We start from the raw sequence: 18483 nt of genomic DNA, 5'->3' as shown, positions 1-18483 counted from the left end.
CACAACAGATGCCATCTCAGTAACTCTTCACTCAACCCTGGAACATCTGGGCAGCAAAGATGCGTACATCAGGATGCTCTTTATCAACTACAGATCAGCATTCAATACCATCATCCCCTCAACTCTAATCAATAAGCTCCAAGGCCTTGGCCTCAATGCCTCCTTGTGCAATTGGATCCTCAATTTTTCACTTACAGACCCCAGTCAGTTCCGATTGGTAACAACATCTCCACAATCTCCAACAGCACAAATATACCATGAGGTTGTGTGCTTATCCCCCTGCTCTACTCACTTTACACTTAGGACTGTGTGTGTCCAATGCGATACAGGTGTCCCCCGCTTTTTGAATGTTCGCTTTACGAAATCTCACTGTTACGAAAGACCTACATTAGTTGCCTGTTTTCGCTAACAGAAGGTGTTTTCACTGTTACGAAAAAAGCAGCGTGTGATAAAAGGCAGCACGCCAAAAAAAATCAGCGCACGCCCCGAGCAGCCGGTCCTCCCTGGATTCGGAACTGCATTCTCGCCGGCATTGCTTAAACACGTGCCTGTGAGCATCCGTTAGCAAGATGAGTTCTAAGGTATCGGAAAAGCCTAAAAGAGCTTGTAAGGGCGTTACACTTTAGCGTAAAACTAGACATAATTAAAAGTTTCGATCGTGGTGAACGAAGCAAGGACAACGTGAGTTTGGCTTGTGGAAGTTGACGAAGATGATGTTGAAGAGGTTTTGGCATCTCATGACCAAGAAGTGATAGATGAAGAGCTGATGCAATTGGAGGAGGAAAGGATAACAATCGAAACCGAATGCAGTAGCAAACGGACCAAAAGTCCAGGATCTGGATGTGAAGCAACTGCGTGAGATTTTTGCTGCAATGATAAAGTATGACTTTAATTTCGAAAGGGTACGTCGGTTTAGGGTATATTTGCAAGATGGTTTGAGTGCTTACAAGAACTGTATGATAGAAAAATGCACGAGGCTAAGCAGTCAAGCAGGCCTTCTACATCAGCCACAGCAGACGATGAACCTCGACCTTCAACATCGGGGCAGGTAGACATAGAAGAAGGTGACCTGCCTGCCCTAATGGAAACAGACGACGATGAGATGACATCGCAGTGTCCCACCACCCCAGCCCCCGGGCCGCGGTCCAATACATTGCCACGGAGAATGCAGCGGTAGCCGGGATGCACCCAACACACCTTTAAGAAAAAAGCTGAAATAAACAATCTAATTAATTAGGTGTCGCCCGCCATGTAAAAGTTGGCCCAGATCAGAGGCGATTGCCGATTGCGCCGCCTCTGATCTGGGCCGACATTTACGTGCCAGGCAGAACCTAATTAATTAACTTGTTTATTTCGGCTTTTTTATTAAAGATGTGCTGAGTGCATCCCGGCCACCGCTGCACCACTGCATTCTTCGCAGATCAGTATCGTTCAGCGGCCTGGAGGGTGGGGGCCACTGCACCACCCCAACCTCTGACGACTCAGCCTAACACACCGTCATCAGTGTGCTTGGCGCTGTCTTCCCAATTCCCGTAAGTGATACTACACTGTACATACATTATTTCTACTTTATATAGGCTGTGTATTTTTATGTGTTATTAAGTATGATTTGGCAGATTCATAGCTTAAAGGTTACTGGAGAGAGTGTTTCTGCCGAGAGCGCTTGCGTGAGATTTTCGCTATGGAGAACAGTGCGGCAATGATTGTAGAGAAGTATTTCTACTTTATATAGGCTGTGTATTTATCATATCATTCCTGCTTTTACTATATGTTACTGTTATTTTAGGTTTTATGTGTTATTTGGTAGGTTATTTTTGGGGCTGCGAACGCTCACAAATTTTTCCCATATAAGTAAATGGTAATTGCTTCTTCGATTTATGACATTCTGGCTTACGGACCGTTTCATAGGAACGCTGTACCTTCGGATGGCGGGGGAAGCCTGTATTCAGTTTGCAGATGAAAACACTGTTGTGGGCTGAATCAAAGGAGGTGACGATTCAGCATATAGGACGGAGATTGTAAATCTAGCCACAATAACAAACTCTTACTTATTTATTATTATTATTTTTTTCTCTTCTATATTGCGTATTGCATTGAACTGTTGCTGCTAAGTTAACAAATTTCACGACACATGCTGGTGATAATAAACCTGATTCTGATTCTTACTCAATGTGAGCAAGACCAAGGAATTTATTAATGGGGAGGAAACCAGAGGTCCATGAGCCAGTCCTCATCAGAGGATCAGCAAATTTAAATTCCTCAGTGTTATCATTTCAGAGGATCTGTTCTGGGCCTAGTACGTAAGTGCAGTTACAAAGAAAGCAGAGCAATACCTTTACTTCCTTAGGAGTTTACAAATACTTGGCATGACATTTAAAACTTTGACAAACTTCTTTGTGTGGAGGTGTGGAGGAGAGTGTATTGACTGGTTGCATCACAGCCTGGTATGAAAACACCAATGCCCTTGAACAGAACATCCTTAAAAAAAAGTAGTGGACATGGTCCAGTCCATCACCGATAAAGCTCTCCAAACCATTGAGCACATCTGCAAGAAATACTGTCCTGCTGTTGCAGGAAAGAAGCATCCATCGTCAGGGACCCCCACCACCCAGGACATGCTCTTTTTTCACTGCTGCCATCAGGAGGAAGGTACAGGAGCCTCAGGACTCACACCACCAGGTTCAGAAACAGTTACTACCCTTCAACCATCAGGCTCTTGAACGTTCGTGAAATTTATTTTTCTACTTTTGTCAATCATGCCATCAGCTACCTTGGTTGTTAATTCTCTAGTTCCTTCCGAAATGTATTTGACTTTATACCACTTCTTCATCTTCCAAGATGCTGCTTACAACCTATCACTTTGAGCATTTGCCTTGTAGGACAAATGTAGAGACATTCCATTAGTAGAAATTTCCTGTGCTTTCACCCATCCTGGCAAATGATTCTCTCCGGAGAGTTTGTTTTCTTTCAAAGCAGTGGTGGACTTTCGTTCTACCACTCTTTCAGGCAATGTGTTCCAGAATGTAATTACTGAATTTAAAAATGATTTTCTTTACAAACCCTTGTATTATTTGGCAAATGTTTAAATCCGTGTTCCATGGTCCTTGTATCATCTGCTTCTCTTGCTTTATCCTGCCTAACCTAGTCATAATCCTGCACACCTTAAACAAATCCCCTCCTGACACTCTTTTCTCCAAGAAGAATGACTCCAGTTGTGTCGTTTTTTTCAGTTTTATATCTGAAATCACTAATGCCTGCAACAATTTCTGCGATTCTTATCTTCAGCCTCTCTTGGACTGTTATATACTTTCCAAAATGCGGCAAACAAAATTGGATTCAAATCCTCTTTATAACATTCCAATGAAGTGTTTAGTGACATATTTCTACATTGAAAAGGTGCTATATAAATGTTTTTGTCCTGCAAATTATATTCCCTTCTACCATTAGAACTGTAGCTGTTATTCCCTCACTTAATGTTAATTTCTGAATATTACATTAGCTTATGAAAGCAATTGTATGCTTGTAAATCAAATTAAATTCTACAAGTAGACTATTATGTTTTGCTGAAATCTTAATGATAAAATATATTCATTTAACGTGGTCTATATTAATTAAATACACTCAGTGGCCACTTTATTAGGTACACTTGCTTGTTAATACAAATATCTAATCAGCCAATTATGTGGCAACAACTCAATTCATAGAAGCATGCAGACATGGTCAAGAGATTCAGTTGTTGTTTAGACCAAATGTTAGTATGGAGAAGGAATGTGATCTAAGTGACATTGAGCCTAGAATGACATGGTGCCAGACAGGGTGGTTTGAGTATTTCAGCACAACAGTCTTTAATTTATAGAGAATGGTGTGAGAAACAAAAAAAATATTCAATGACAGCAGCTCTGTTGGTGAAAACCCCTTGTTAATGAAAGAGATCAGAAGAGAATGGCTAGGCTGGTTCAAGATGACAGGAAGCTGCCAGTAACTCAGATAGCCATGTGTTACAGAAGTGGTGTACAGAAGAGCTTCTCTGAATGCACAACATGTCATACCTGGAAGTGGATGAGCTACAGCAGCAGGAGACCACAAATATACACTCAGTGTATGTTCATGGTCTGTACCTAATAAAGTGGTCACTGAGTGTATGTTGATTTAGTTTTCCTGTAGGTTTATGGTAGAAGCTGTTTGGTTGGATTCTACTTCAGTGGATAGAATTATTTGCATAATTTAAATATTATTAAACAATTGAAGGTTAATTATGTGAGGTTGTTCATCCTGTTATTTTTTAATATAATCTAAAACTAGGAATTAGATGTGATATAACTATATCCTTTATATCAGACCATGTTTGGGTTTAATTTTTTTTCTCTGTCCTCAAGGTGAAAGATGCCAAAGATGGAAAACACAACGTTTTTGCGCTTTGAGCACTCAATGTTCTCATTCACTTCCACAGGTAAGTTGTAACTCTTTATATGCCGATTGTCTTTGTAGGGCAAACTCAGATTTCTGACTTGCATTGTCCTAAACTTAGATACTCTGAAAGCATTTTTAATAGTAGGTGGGAAAATGTGAGGAAATTAGTCTCTGGCTGACTGTAATGCATGTGTATAAAACTTCAATCCTTTTCTCCTGGGCACCTGAAATAAATGGAATAATCTCACAACCTCTTCGACCCAGAAATGAGCTTCAGACAAGGTTTCTATCTTTGTAACATTAGCTGACTCTATTCATGCTATCAAACCGCTTCTAGACTGGGCTGTTTAAATAGAGTCCAGGCCAGTGACTGTTAATCACTTCTCCATATGCTTGTGGTCAGCCAGAAATGTACTGCCATGTCACCAGTCATGTTCACCGGTCACCCTGAAGCTTGTTGATCTTCATTAGGTTCCAGATAAGGAATATCTCAGTCTTAAAATTTTCATTTTAAATTATAGTTGTTTCACTTTCTTCATTTTCCTCCTTTTGAACATGTGAGCTACATGAAATACTCATTCTAGTTACAAGATCTTCCTCAAATTTAATCATTGCTTCATTTGCATTCCCATCTTCGGTACTAAACCCCCCCCCACCCCCACAGCACTAAAAACCCCTCCTTCTTTCTCTTCTCGTTTTAAGATGCAGCATAAAGCACGCAAGTATAGGTCATCTATTGCCATGTAGAAAATATTAACAGAGAAATCGGTTTTAATTTGATAATAGTCCAAGGTCAATTTGGAATATTTTTACCACTTGAGAGGCACTGCAAACTGTTTGTCAAAAACATTGGAAAATAGATTTAATTTGCAATATATAGTTCTATTCTCATGTTAATATGATTCTTTTTAAATCATAAAATTAAGTTCTTTTCATTAATTTTTGATTTTTTTTTACACATCGATGGCACTGTAATGTGCATCATACTTGCAGTATCAAAGATCTACCCTTCCTCATCTGTAGCAGTTACAGCCAATTGCTGCAGTTGGTTATAGCAAAAATGGTAACTTTCTTATACCCAAAACACTGACTTGCTCCTTTTGTCTGTGCACATGTTGTTTGGCCTGCTGATGCTTTTTTGCTGGTGGGAGTGGGATCGTTGCCTTGCTGATGCATGTGCGTGGGGGTGGGGGGCTTTGGGGTTCTAACGTTTAACTCATTCATTCTTTGGGGCACTCCTCTGTTTTTGTGGATGTTTGCAAAGAAGAAGAATTTCAGGATTTATATTGTATACATATCTCTGACATGTACCTATTGAAACCTATTGAATTCTTCCAGCATTCTATTTTTGGTCCCAGTTCCAGGTGGGGTTGAGGAAACAGGTAGGCTGCATCAGGACTTAGACAGATTAAGAGAATGGGCAAGAGAATTGCAATTGAAATACAATGATGAAAGATGCATGGTCATACACTTTGGTAGTAGAAATTAATGTGTAGAGTATTTTCTAAACAGGAGGAAAATCCAAAAATCTGAGATGCAAAGGGATTTGGGAATCCATGTGCAGAACATCTTAAAGGTTAACGTGCAGATTGAATTGGTAGTGAGGAAGGCAAATACAATGTTAACATTTATTTCCAAGAGGTCTTGGATACAAGAGCAGGGATGTGATGCTGAGGCTTTATAAGGCACTGGTGAGGCCTCACCTTGAGTATTGTGAACAGTTTTGGGCTCCTCATCTAAGAAAAGATGTGCTGGCATTGGAGAGTGTCCAGAGGTGGTTCACAAGGATGATTCTGGGAATAAAAGGAACATTCTCATTCAAGGAACCTTTGATGGCTCTGGATCTGTACTCACTGGTATTTAGAAGGATGAGGGGGGATCTCATTGAAACTTTTCAAATGTTGAAAGGCCTAGACAAAGTAGATTTGGAAAGGATATTTCCCATGGTAGGGGGGCAGGGGTCTAGGACAAGGGGGAACAGCCTCAAGATAGAGGGGCATTCATTTAAAACAGAAATTCAGAGAAATTTCTTTAGTCAGAGGTTGGTGAATTTATGTAATTTGTTACCACAGACAACTGTGGAGGCCAGGTCATTTGGTGTATTTAAGGCACAACGTGATTTGTTCGTGATTGGACACTGCATCAAAGGTTATGAGGAGATGGCTGGGGAGTGGGGCTGAGGAGGGGAAAAAAGGATCAGCCATGATTGAATGGCAGAGCAGAGTTGATGGGCCAAATGGCCTAATGGTGCTCCTATGTGTTATGGTCTAATGCAAGTGATATGTTACTCTTTATTTGAAGGGATTTAAAGGGTAAAACTCAAGGAAGTGTCCAATTCTGTAAAGCTTTTATATAGCCGATGTATTATCAATGTACTTGGGTGGCAGAGTGAAGATGCATCGCGACCAAAGGAGGTGTGAGGCACTCCTTCCCTCCGCTAGCCTGCAAGTCACCCTTGGGCAAGGAGTGGCACCTGCTTAGCCCACAAGCAGGGTTATGTGAAGCCAAGGGAGCAGGTGGTGGGTGGTCATATGAGCAGCTGGTGCATGTCACAAGTCCTGGTTCTGCATGCAACCACTGACGCCAGGCAGACAATCTCTGAAGAGTATTGATAATGGCTGGGGTTATCCGTCTTGCAAAGACACCGCCCAGAAGAAGGCAATGGCAAACCACTTCTGTAGGAACAATTTGCTAAGAACAATCATAGTAACCATGATCACCTACATCATACAACGCAGCACATAATGATGGGCACGAGCCAGTGTTTGACTCCATTTCGCCAAATAAAGCTTCTGTTGTTTGCCAATTAAAAGTGACAAGGAATATTGAAACATTGAGGCGAATTCAGAGGGCGAGCACCGACCGCCTTGTGATTGCTGGTGGGATCGCTCTGCTGCCAAAGGGGAAGCCTGTGTGGCCTCTTGCTGTGCCTGAAGTCTCTCTCTTTCGATGATGCTGATGGATGATACTGAGTTTTCTGTGTTCTGGATTTTGGACTATGGACTTTTTTTTAAGTCCTACGGTTTTTATATTCTGTGTTTTTGCTGTTCTTTCATGTTGCTTTTTTTGCAGGCGAGGGCATTGGGGGTTGATGTTCTTGTTCCTGTTGCATTTTGTTAGTGTTTTTTGTATGTGGGGAGGGGGATTGGGAAGCCAGTGTTCTAATGTTCTTCTTGCATTTTGTGTGGGGCGATGATTTTGGGGGTTGATGTTCATGTTCTTTTTTTGTGTGGGGCAGTTGCTCTTTCTCTCTGAACTGACTTCCATGGTTTTTCTTTGTTTAGCGGCTATCTGGAGAAGAAGAATCTCAGAGTTGTATATTGCATACATATGTTGATAATAAATGAACCTTTGAACCTTTTCAACCTTCATGATGATTATGGACAGTTTTGGTACACTCACTCAAAATGGATATATTGTCGTGACTACAAAGTTGCTTCACAAGATTGATTCCTGGGGTATTGTGAGCTAGCTTTTAAGAGGCCTAAATAGTCTGGTGTTTTATGAAAGGTTATTTTTAAACAAGGTTCTGAGAGGACTTGCAGGTGCTGACAGAATGTATCCTTGGCTGGTGAAAATGTGATTGGGCATTGTAGATTAAGGTATTTTGAAATTAAAGTTCAAAAAAAACCTTCTTTACTCAAGTATTATCAATCAGTTGAACTATCTATCCTAGAGTAGTGTGATGTCTATTTTCAAGATTAATATCAATAGTCTTTTTGAGAACAAACAGAATTAATGTGATATAGGATTAGGCTGGAAAATGAAATTGATTTGGAAGGTTAGCCATGAGCTTATCAAATGGCAGAGCAGATCTCCATGATTGAAGTTAAAGCATAACGTTACATCATTTTTGAGAAGCTTGATACTGACTCTGCATATTACTGCTACTACATTTATCAATTTACTGATTATCAATAGAACAAATTTGAAAAAGCATTGTCTTTGTTTGAGAATGTATGCTTTTTTATAGAGGCATTTTTCCCTTTGTTTTATTGTTATTTACATATTCTTTTTCTCTGTTGATTGGTTAGGCTCCCGTCAGCAAGTGGTTTGAGGAGAGCTCCAGAATATCTTTGTTCTCCCACTGACTTCCCTTGGTGATATTTATAGGCAAAAATAATACTCCAGAGTACAATATGAAACCTGCTTATGAGCGAAATCAGGAATGCCTGCCACCAAAGAAACGAGAACTTCTACAGAATAGCACTGGAGGTGAGGAGGTCTTAAAAAATAATACTTTGCCAACCAGTATTACTACTGTGAGTGATGCTGATTGGTCGAAAAGTGCTGCTGAAGAGAATCAAACAACACTGAGATGTGGAGTCAGAGCTGATAATGGTGACAGCTCACCTGGAGTTGCAGTGGATCAGTATAGTATGATGTACAAATTGGCTGTACCTTCTGCAAGCAATTCATTAAGTGCTCAGAATTCATTGGTGAACATGGGGCATCTGTCACCAGGTTACAGCATTGCATCTCCGCTTCTTCAACATCATGGGGTTCCATATATGCCTGTTCATTACACCCAGCTACCCCATGCTTCACTGCAATTTGTAGGAGCTCCATATACAATACCATATGTGTCTCATGGGATTCTGCCAAATCCTCTAATTTCTTCTACCATGGGCATTCCCACTTCTCATTTTTCTCATCTTGTCTCGTATCCTTCCGTGATGGCTGAGGCTGTTACTCCTCCTCCACAGACAACTTCTCCTATAGAAACATACAGTAAAACCACTGGTTCTCCTATACAAAATTTGACTCCACAAGGACCACTGGCTCACCTATCTGCAACAGAACCATCGCAAGGTATGGCTCATGGTAGGGTTCATTTTCAACCCTCGGTGTTAACGCCATCATATGCCTCATTTACTACAGCAGTACCGAATCTAGATATCTCCCATAACAATAGATTTAGCTTTCAAATGGCAAAAGACAAAGAAATTGCTGAAGCTGTATTGGAAGTCTCAACAAACCGAATTGAAGGAGCTTCAAACCATCAAAATTTTGAGAAACGGCCGCGACAAGAAAGATTTATAGAACTTCAGGCACCCCATAATGTTGGCAGAAAAGAACCGCAGTTATCTTCACCAATTGAGCAAGCTAGAGGCAGTCCCCATTTTCTTTCTCATAGGGAACCAAGGAATGAGGTTACCTCTCCAGCACAAAGGAGTACACCGGACACAGACCTAGAAGTCCAGCAAGTAGTTGGGAGTTTGAGTGCTCAAGGAACTGAGGGTCCTGTAGTTGTTAGAAACGAAGTCTTAAGTAATGTGAAAGTTTCTCAGAATTCAGTCAAAAATCAAGAGCAATTAAGACACCATTTGCAAGTCATTCCAGGTAAGAACTTTGCAGAGTTTTGTTCTAGTGAAGAATTACCACAATCTCCATATCTGCCTGCTCAACAGCATGTTACCCCAGGACTCAAAAGGCAAATGCTGGATGACCAATGTGGGCATTTGCATAAAACAATGGTATTAGCCAATGGGCAGCCAATATTAATGCCTGTTGATGCCCCTGCTCTTGCGAATTCCTTGGTTAATACAGCTGCTGTAACTACAGAACCCGTAATTCAAAGGGCTGTTGATGCACAAACAAGTGTTTGTACAGTGGTTCCACTTCCAGCTTCACAGCCCACTGTACCAGTTCTTCAGTCTGTCCTTGTCCAGCAGTCTCCAGCTGCTCCTATTCCTTCACACTTTATGAAAGGTGCCATCATCCAGTTAGCGAATGGGGAACTGAAACGTGTAGAAGACTTACAAGCGCAGGACTTTGTGCGTAGTGCAGAAATTAGTACTGGGTTAAAAATTGACTCCAGCACACTGATGGATATTGAGGACAGCCAACGGGCTGGCTATGTCACCCTCCATTTCTCTGTAGGAGAACCTAAATCGAAGGTGAGTCTACAGTCTGTTACAAGTAATCACCTGAATAATACACATATATTGAATAAAAACTGTTACCGAGCCAGGTTATTTACATTAACGGGATTACAAGGCTAGCTTTTATCGTCCATCCCTAATTTTCAAGTTGGTGACCTGGCTCCTTTAAATATTGATATCCTAGTGAAGGCACTTTCACAATGCTATATGACAGAGAGTTTCTGGCAAACATTTGACTTGAAGCAGAATTGCAGCTGGGATAGTTATCTACTTAGAAGGATGAGCAACAAGTAATAAGGATAGTGTGTTTGGGATCAATAACTCACATGACTGTGGGATATCAAACAGAGTCCAGGTATATAGTTAGCCCCATAGAATGGGTGAAACAGTAATGCTTAGCGTATTTGTTTAAATCACTTATGAAACGCGACTTGACCAATGAAGGGAAGTTTTGTATTTATAAAAGTGAAATGGGGGTGGCTAACCTGGAAAAATAAAGTATTTTTATTTCATGAATGGAAATGTGTTACTGTGGGAGTGAGACATTATGATTTTCTTTCCTGTGTTGTAGGTGAGTGTAGAGGTCCCTCGAGAGCACCCATTCTTTGTATTTGGCCAGGGTTGGTCCTCTTGTAGCCCAGAACGCACTGCACACCTCTTTGGACTTTCATGTCAAAGGCTTACAGTGGGTAATACCTGCATATCACTCAGCGCACAAACTTCTAGCAGGAGTTCTACCCAGCCAACATCTTCAATCAATACCATTTCAGCTCTTGAGTCAAGGACCATGGCAACACCAGAGGTTGTCTTAGCTCCTCCAGAGATTTCAGTCCACATAAGTAGAAGCTCTGAGATTAGAAATTATTCTAAAGACTGTGTCATGCAGCATTTGCACACGGATTCTGAAAGCACCGGTGTTCCCAGCCACCCAGATTACCAGTGTCGCTGGTCTCCTCCGGTTTTCCAAAGAGAGAGTATTCAGTCAGAGGACGCAAAAATGTCCACTCGACCATCCTTCATATCACAGGAAGTCAAACTTTCAATAGAAGGACGATCAAATGCTGGAAAGTAACTTGAGAAATGTAAATTAAGGCAGTTTCACACCACCTAAGACAGTGTTTGACCAGTTATATTAATGTATTGAAACGTACTTATGAAATTTTATGCAAATAATTTGCAAAATAGAAGAGCTTGGATTCACCTTTGAAGCATTAGTAGCAAGGGAGTGTGTGACAAGATGAATTTTTGAAGTGCAGTAGAGCTAATCTGATGCTGCATACCTTTTACAACATAAAGATACCTAGTAAATTCTAAATGATGTTTCATGCCCTGCATGTTTTTTCTGCATTTGGTGATCCTCTATGAAAGGATGAGAAATTAAACTCTTGAAGTACTTGCAGCAAAAATTAATTTTCATTTCCCCATTTGAAAAACTTTAGTTTTACTTCATTAACAACAAAGCAAATTTTATATTACATTAAATATATTAATGATCTGATAAAAGATAATCACTTAAAGAAAATTATTGAATGTTATTTTCAAGATGATTACTTATTTATGTAGACGTATTTGGGAAAACAGTAATAATCACAGAAACCAGGGAATAATAAAAAGTTAAGCTGGTTAGCAAAATTCAGGTGGAAAGAGATGAATGCCGTACTTACAGGGTACATGAAGTCTGACCTTGGATTAATTGGTCATCTTAGTTTTCAGAGGTTTGCTTCAATACATTTTGCTTATCCAGATACAGTGCATGTTATTGAATATGAATGCTTGGTTTAAGATCCCTAAAGGGCCCATCACTATTCTTTGTAGTGAGGTGTGCCCTGGTTCTTTAACTGAGTAAACTCAAGATTTGTTGTGCCTGGTTCAGTTCTCATTAAAGTCAAATTTTAATTTTCACAAAATAGGTAGTTGACCTGTGTAACTGTGTAACCTGTTTTTAACACTCATGGTCAAATAATGCATTGATTTTCTTATTCTTAAATTTAAGCTATCTAAAGTAATTTAAATGGTAATGATACCTAAAAACACAATCAAAGAGATAGTAGATGTTAAGAGTATTGTTTTGCATCTTTTTAAGAGAATCAAACTATTGAGTACCAGTGTTTTAAGGTGCTTGTGAGTTTTTGTACTAAATTAGTCTGAATTACTGCCTAAGTTTATATGTGAGCGACCAGAGTACCAAAAGCTGAATAATTCTGCTGTGTGTTACTGATATTTAGGGTTCCTCTCTAATAAGTTTGGCTGTAGAGACTTCATCTTATGATGTCCTAAAATAATCAATGTTTCAAGTCTGTACAAAAGTTGAACTTGCATTTATAATTGGAATTTGACTTCCATTTAAACAGAAATTTTAAACATTAGTGAAAAAGTAAGCAAAAGTGAGATACAATAGGATACACAAAGGTGAAAGCCCATTGTTCCATAGGTGGCAGATTTTAGTGAAATATGCAAAATATATAGCTAATGTGATCCTTCCCACTAATCAACTCCTGTGGTTAATGACTGATTAAGTTGTGCTGTACTGTACACGTGATCTACTGCTTCCCTTGTTGCATGATGCCCAAGTTCTATGCATGCATTTGTTTTAGAAAGGTATTTAATTTTGGATTTTTTTGTGTTGTGTTTCATGACTTATTTAAGAAAAAAAAATGGTATTTGGAAAAGTTTTGCTGAATCAATTGGCTGAAATTCAGTTATAGTGAGGATAAACTTCAATGTTGTATTGTTTTTGCCTCTGCTGTTTCTAGGTTGCTGCCATTGGAAAAGAAACAAAATAGGAAGTTTCAATTAGGTGAAGTGTAATTTTAATTTTGAAATGGTGGATAAAGAGGTATTGAGGAAAAAGAAGAAATGTGACTGAGGGATTTGGAGAATAGTTGGTGCACTACTATGAAAATTAGTTTGTCCTGTTGCTGATTGAGGATCCCAGAAAATAAAACTAATTAAATGTTTATGAAGGTGATATGAAAGAATATTAGAAGTAGAATTAGTGCTGAAATGACTTATTTACTGTAGTTTTCCTATATTTTATTTTAAACATTTTGTCACCTAGCACTTTTTATGTAATTAACAGTGCTGATGCCTTGAGCATCATTCTATACCAGCTTATTAACTGAACTGCCCAATGTAATTTCTGATGTTGCTGTGCATACTGATGATCTTTTCACATGACATTAGTTTGTGTTTATGCACTTTGAGTTTAAATTTAAAATGTAATCTTCCATGACCTTAAACTAACATCAGTTTAGCTGAAACTTTCTCAAAAAAACTAGGTTTTCATAGTTCAGGATGCATTTAATAACACATTAAAAATATATTGAGAAACCTATGCACAATATTTTTCATGTTCATCTAATTAATTGTGGTTATTGTACTTGAGAAGCTATTGTGTTTGATCAGTGGTGTCAGAAACAAAGTGCATTCAATAACTGGGGATTGGACTTATGCATGTAGCTGTGAAAAATCATTAATATTTGCACAACATATTGGACAAACAAGAGTTGGCTTTTGCATTTTAAATTAACTGCCACGTCTCCAGTAACCTTGACGGTGCCCAGCCTTATTTCACCTCCCAAATTCCCAATTTAAAATGCAACATAATCTGAACCATGAGTGTTTTAGCACACATTTATTCAAATGTATTTAGATATGTGAGTGGCTGCAGTATTTTTTTGCAGCAGAGGAATTTTTCAATTCGAAATGTGGTAAATTTAGCAGCACACCAGTAATTGAGTCTAATTATGCTCATGGGGGAATGAAAGCTCTTTGTCAACTGTAATAGACTTGGAGTCACTTTTGTGAACATTTTAATTTTAGTGTTGTCACTGGAAGTAAATGACTGCCTAGATTATGCAGTATTTATATCTCAAACTGCATTTCTAATTTATATAGGAATTGCATGTGCTCAAAACTGACATGGGAGGATGTAAAAGGGAAATATAAAAGTTTAAGAATTATACCAAAGTGAAAGATTTAAGCAGTTTGATATCGTCTAGTAAATTTCAAAATTGTACTTGTTAAAAACAACCACTGGGTGTGAAAGTAAAACAAAACTGCTGTAACCAAATCTCACATAAAAATCCCCTTATGTCTCCATTAGAAGCTACATCTTTTCTATTGTTCGGCTCCAACAAAAACAATTTAATATTTTAGAATCTATCGGCCCTTACTGATATGCAGTATTAATTCTGACTGCTTTTATTATTTAAAAATATTTTTGTCAGACATTTTACAGAATAAACTTCTATTTCAACTTTGCATTATTTTCATTTGATTTAACAGTTTTTCAGAATTGTTTTCTTGATTGGTGACTTGATTTCTACTAATCATTTGGGCCTGAACTAGTAAGTGAATTCTAAACAGGACATAAGGGTATTTTAATTTGTTTTGCAACTTGTTGCTTGGAATGATGCATTTTCATTTTGCAGATTATTTACATTGAGATGTACAGAAAGTTCTTTTATGGTAGAACATTTTATGAAATTATCAAAAATGCAAATTGAAACAATTGGTAAGTTTTACCTCCTTAATTATGCTCTGTTGGTTGTATATTAATGTTTGACAAATGTTAGTTTTATATGTTTGTGCTATAGGAAATTTTTAATGCATGGAAGTTTCAGCCTATTTGATAAAGGAGATAATTCTATTTAACCTCTTATGTAGGGAATTGTGTTACAATCTTCTGTTGGTGTGTTTGTCAGGATGGTCAGCACTTACGTTTGAAGTCGACAGTATCCCTTTTGATAAGATAACCTTGCTGAATTTGAAAATCACCCATACAAAACTTTGTAGTGTTTAATAATATTTGCAGTAAATTTGTATACCTTAAAATATTCAAAAATGTGTACAATAGTTTACAACATAAAATTTTATTCCAAGTATTAAGTGCAACTTAAAAACATTATTTACATTTATCACCTAATGGATCATACAGAAAATTCTTAACATTTATTCCCTATGGCGAGACTGGTCATCTGTTTGCCAGTATAAAGAGAACACTAAACAACTTTTGGTTTAAGATTCCTCAGAAGGGATGCTGACAGGATTTATTTGTTTTTTTTTAAACTAATCTGTGCAGGTCAACAGAAGGAAAATTATGTAAATCAAAGTAAATTAGCTTAAAATATATTGAGCATCTTGTAACATTGTTAGTCAATATATACACAAGTGCAGTGGAGTTATGTTATTGCAAATCATTTATGTCTCTGGAATATGACTGGCTGAGACAACCTATACACACAGACAATGTAATATATCTTGAGGTGAGGAGGAAGGAAGGAATATTTTTTTAATTCAAAAGTTAGGTTTTGCAGTTGACCAATAGCCTTAGTATTCATTCCTTAAATGATGAGATTTGTGTTTATTTTTCACTGCTAGCTTTACAAAAACTGAATTTCATTTGCATTTTCCAAAATTTGCACATTTTCTATGTCTACAGCAGTTAAGTGCAACATTTAAACACTGTAGGGATTGAAATTATATTCAAACTATTAAACCCCAATGAAGTAAAAGAATTGAAATTAAAAGTTGAAAAATCTGGAGATATTTACAAAGTCATACAGCTTTTGTGGAAAGAGAAACAATTTTGAAAGGAAAATATTGAAGATGGTGAAAATCTTAAATAAAACAGGAAATGCAAGGAGGCCAGGCACCCAATGAAAAGTCATCAGCCTGCAATGCTTCACCATTCACTGATGTAGTCTGACTTGCTAAAATTTTCCAGCATTTTTGGTTTCCCTTAATATTTCAGGCTGGTGATCTTTGGTCGGAATATTAATATTCCGCAGATGCTGCCTGACTTACTGAATCATTTCAATACTTTTTGTTATTTGAGCTATACATCGTCTGCTATAGTTTTCATTGTCATTGTTACGTCCCATATATAATGCATTGCAAGAATGCATTCAAACAAACAATTTCAGGATGTTTTATTACTGTTGAGATAAAATGTAAAAACATCAGTATATATGTGTATATGACAAAAATGAGCAAAGGTTTTATTTTAAATGAAACTATAACAGCCGTAGTTTAAAAATAAAACTTTTGCTCATTTTTGTCATATGCACATATATACTGATGATGTCCTTGGTATTATCACAAATGTACAAATGATAATGCATTTCAATTCAAATTTTGCAATATAGAATTTGCTTCAGCTTTATCGATTTGTTCATGGATGTTGTATACATTTGGTGAATTAAGTGCTCTTTTCTAGTAGGATTTGATCAATACCTATAACAATATTATGACATTTCAAGTGACCTTGCACACAGTAATATGTATATTAAGGAGGCATTCCTTGCATTATTTGTGTTTTTGTGTGTTATGAGAGATGTTATAATTTAACTTACAATGCACAATGAGGAGATGCACAAATGTTGAAATCTAGTGTAAATTTTAATTGTTTCGCACAGATATTTGATAAACATTTAAGTTGCTTATGTTATTGTAGAAGGTTTGGAAGTTTTAACCCAATTCCAATGCCTAAACAATACTTTTTTCCCTCTTAGCTTATCCAAAACCAATTAAATAATTTATCCTGCATTCTGTTTAGAAAGCAAAATTTGGTTTGTGATTTTCTAACATCATTTTGCAGCATTTTAATCTGTAGAAATGGTCAGATTGAAAGTTCTGCAAAAGCTAATATAGCTTCAATGTCAGGCCTAGAATATTGCTCTAGCCCCATAGGTATTGGTCATATCTCAATGTTAAAATCACTGCATTCCTAACAGCATCCTTGAAAGCATTAATCTATATTTTGTTGTGTTTTGTAACCATTTTTCTAGAAAAAAGACTAAAACTTTTAGATTGTATATTTGTATTTTTGTGACCTTTTATGCTGTTTACTGTTAATTTTGTGTACTGCAAGAGAAAATGTATTTTTATGTCGAGTCTAACCTCTGTATTGCATTAATTTCTTGGTATGTAAACACTGCATAATATAAACTCTACATTTTACTTCTGTCTCAGGATGATTATTGAGTGGTTCAATAACTTCACACAATCATTACTTATGACATTAATTTCCTGTAGATTGATTTAAATAAAATTTTGTCCAGCCATAATTATTGTCTGAATCTTGGGTGTCAAATGAATCAGTCTTCTTCATATCTGTGCATCTATTTTCCTTTCCATTATTATCTTCTATCATTATTATGCTCAAACCCTTTATGGCAATTGTTCATACAGTGGATTCTGGTTAATTGGGACCCGGTGGGATCAGTACATTTTGGCCCAATAAAGCGGCTGCCCTAATTAGCCCAAATTTCATGGAAATAGTTAAAATCAGTAATCTACCTATGCTACTACAGTACTATAAAACTCTGTACTAGTTCCAAATGGTTATCAACAGAGGAATTCATCCAGTGTCTGCTGCCATGTTCTCTTGATTGACTGTAAACGAACAAAACGAGTGCAGACACCCAATGCAGATAATGGACTTCCTTCAGGAAATGCTTTCGACAATTGTGCCCTCCAAATCTTCATTTTCATTGTAACATTCAAGATGATTGTCAATACCTTTCAAAGTCTTCATAGTTCCTAACTTGTTAAAGAAGTGAAATCATTTCATTTTTACTCACAGACATATCTGGCGTTTCCAAACCTGAATGCTTGACACCGCAGTGAGCAAAACAGTTCAGAGTTGTTGTACTGCTTATTTCTTGCCAACTATCAGTGGCAAAAATCATTTCTTTTTGAACACAAATACATGCAACTGATGCTATTTGGACATTGTTTGACAACAGTCTCCTGTCCCAATCAAGCGGCATAGTGTCCCAAATAAATGTAGGCAATCCAAGCTATTTTCTTGTTTAGTTTTCGTTCTTTAAGAGTTGTCCCAAATAAGCAGCTGTCAGGGTTAACAGATGGCCCAATTAACCAGAATCCACTGTGTTTTTAGACAATGCCTGCAATAGTTTATCCGCAAATGCACCATGGACCCCAATATAAATATCATAAAAGTGACATGAAAAATATTCACCAATCTATTTAGAAATAAGATTCTGGTAAAATTGAGCTGTGCCTAGAGTTGATACCCCAATAAAGTTTAAAAAAAAAATTAGGGGCCACAGATGCCTGGTGAGAGATGAATGCATAGAAGGCATGCAAAGAGAGGGCATGATGCTCTTTGAGGCAAATCTCTCGATTATTCACATGAAAAGGTAAGCAGAAGGGAAATGTG

General features: G+C 37.7%; 1 protein-coding gene across 1 annotated transcript in view; it reads left to right on the top strand.

Moving 5' to 3' along the window:
- The window catches only part of LOC140210644 (ataxin-1-like), a 32457-nt gene extending 15101 nt beyond the window's left edge, over positions 1-17356 (top strand). Inside the window, exons 2-4 of the mRNA XM_072279784.1 lie at positions 4377-4450; positions 8445-10310; positions 10867-17356. Coding sequence (XP_072135885.1) covers positions 8550-10310; positions 10867-11367 — 2262 coding nt within the window. The 5' untranslated portion in view covers positions 4377-4450; positions 8445-8549 and the 3' untranslated portion in view covers positions 11368-17356. The remainder of the gene's footprint in view (positions 1-4376; positions 4451-8444; positions 10311-10866) is intronic.
- Positions 17357-18483: the final 1127 nt, after the last annotated feature.

Source organism: Mobula birostris, chromosome 15 (genome assembly GCF_030028105.1).
Source record: "Mobula birostris isolate sMobBir1 chromosome 15, sMobBir1.hap1, whole genome shotgun sequence".
Lineage (NCBI taxonomy): Eukaryota > Metazoa > Chordata > Chondrichthyes > Myliobatiformes > Myliobatidae > Mobula > Mobula birostris.
Note: the sequence above shows the minus strand (reverse complement) of the source record. Positions and strands in the feature narration are given on the sequence as shown.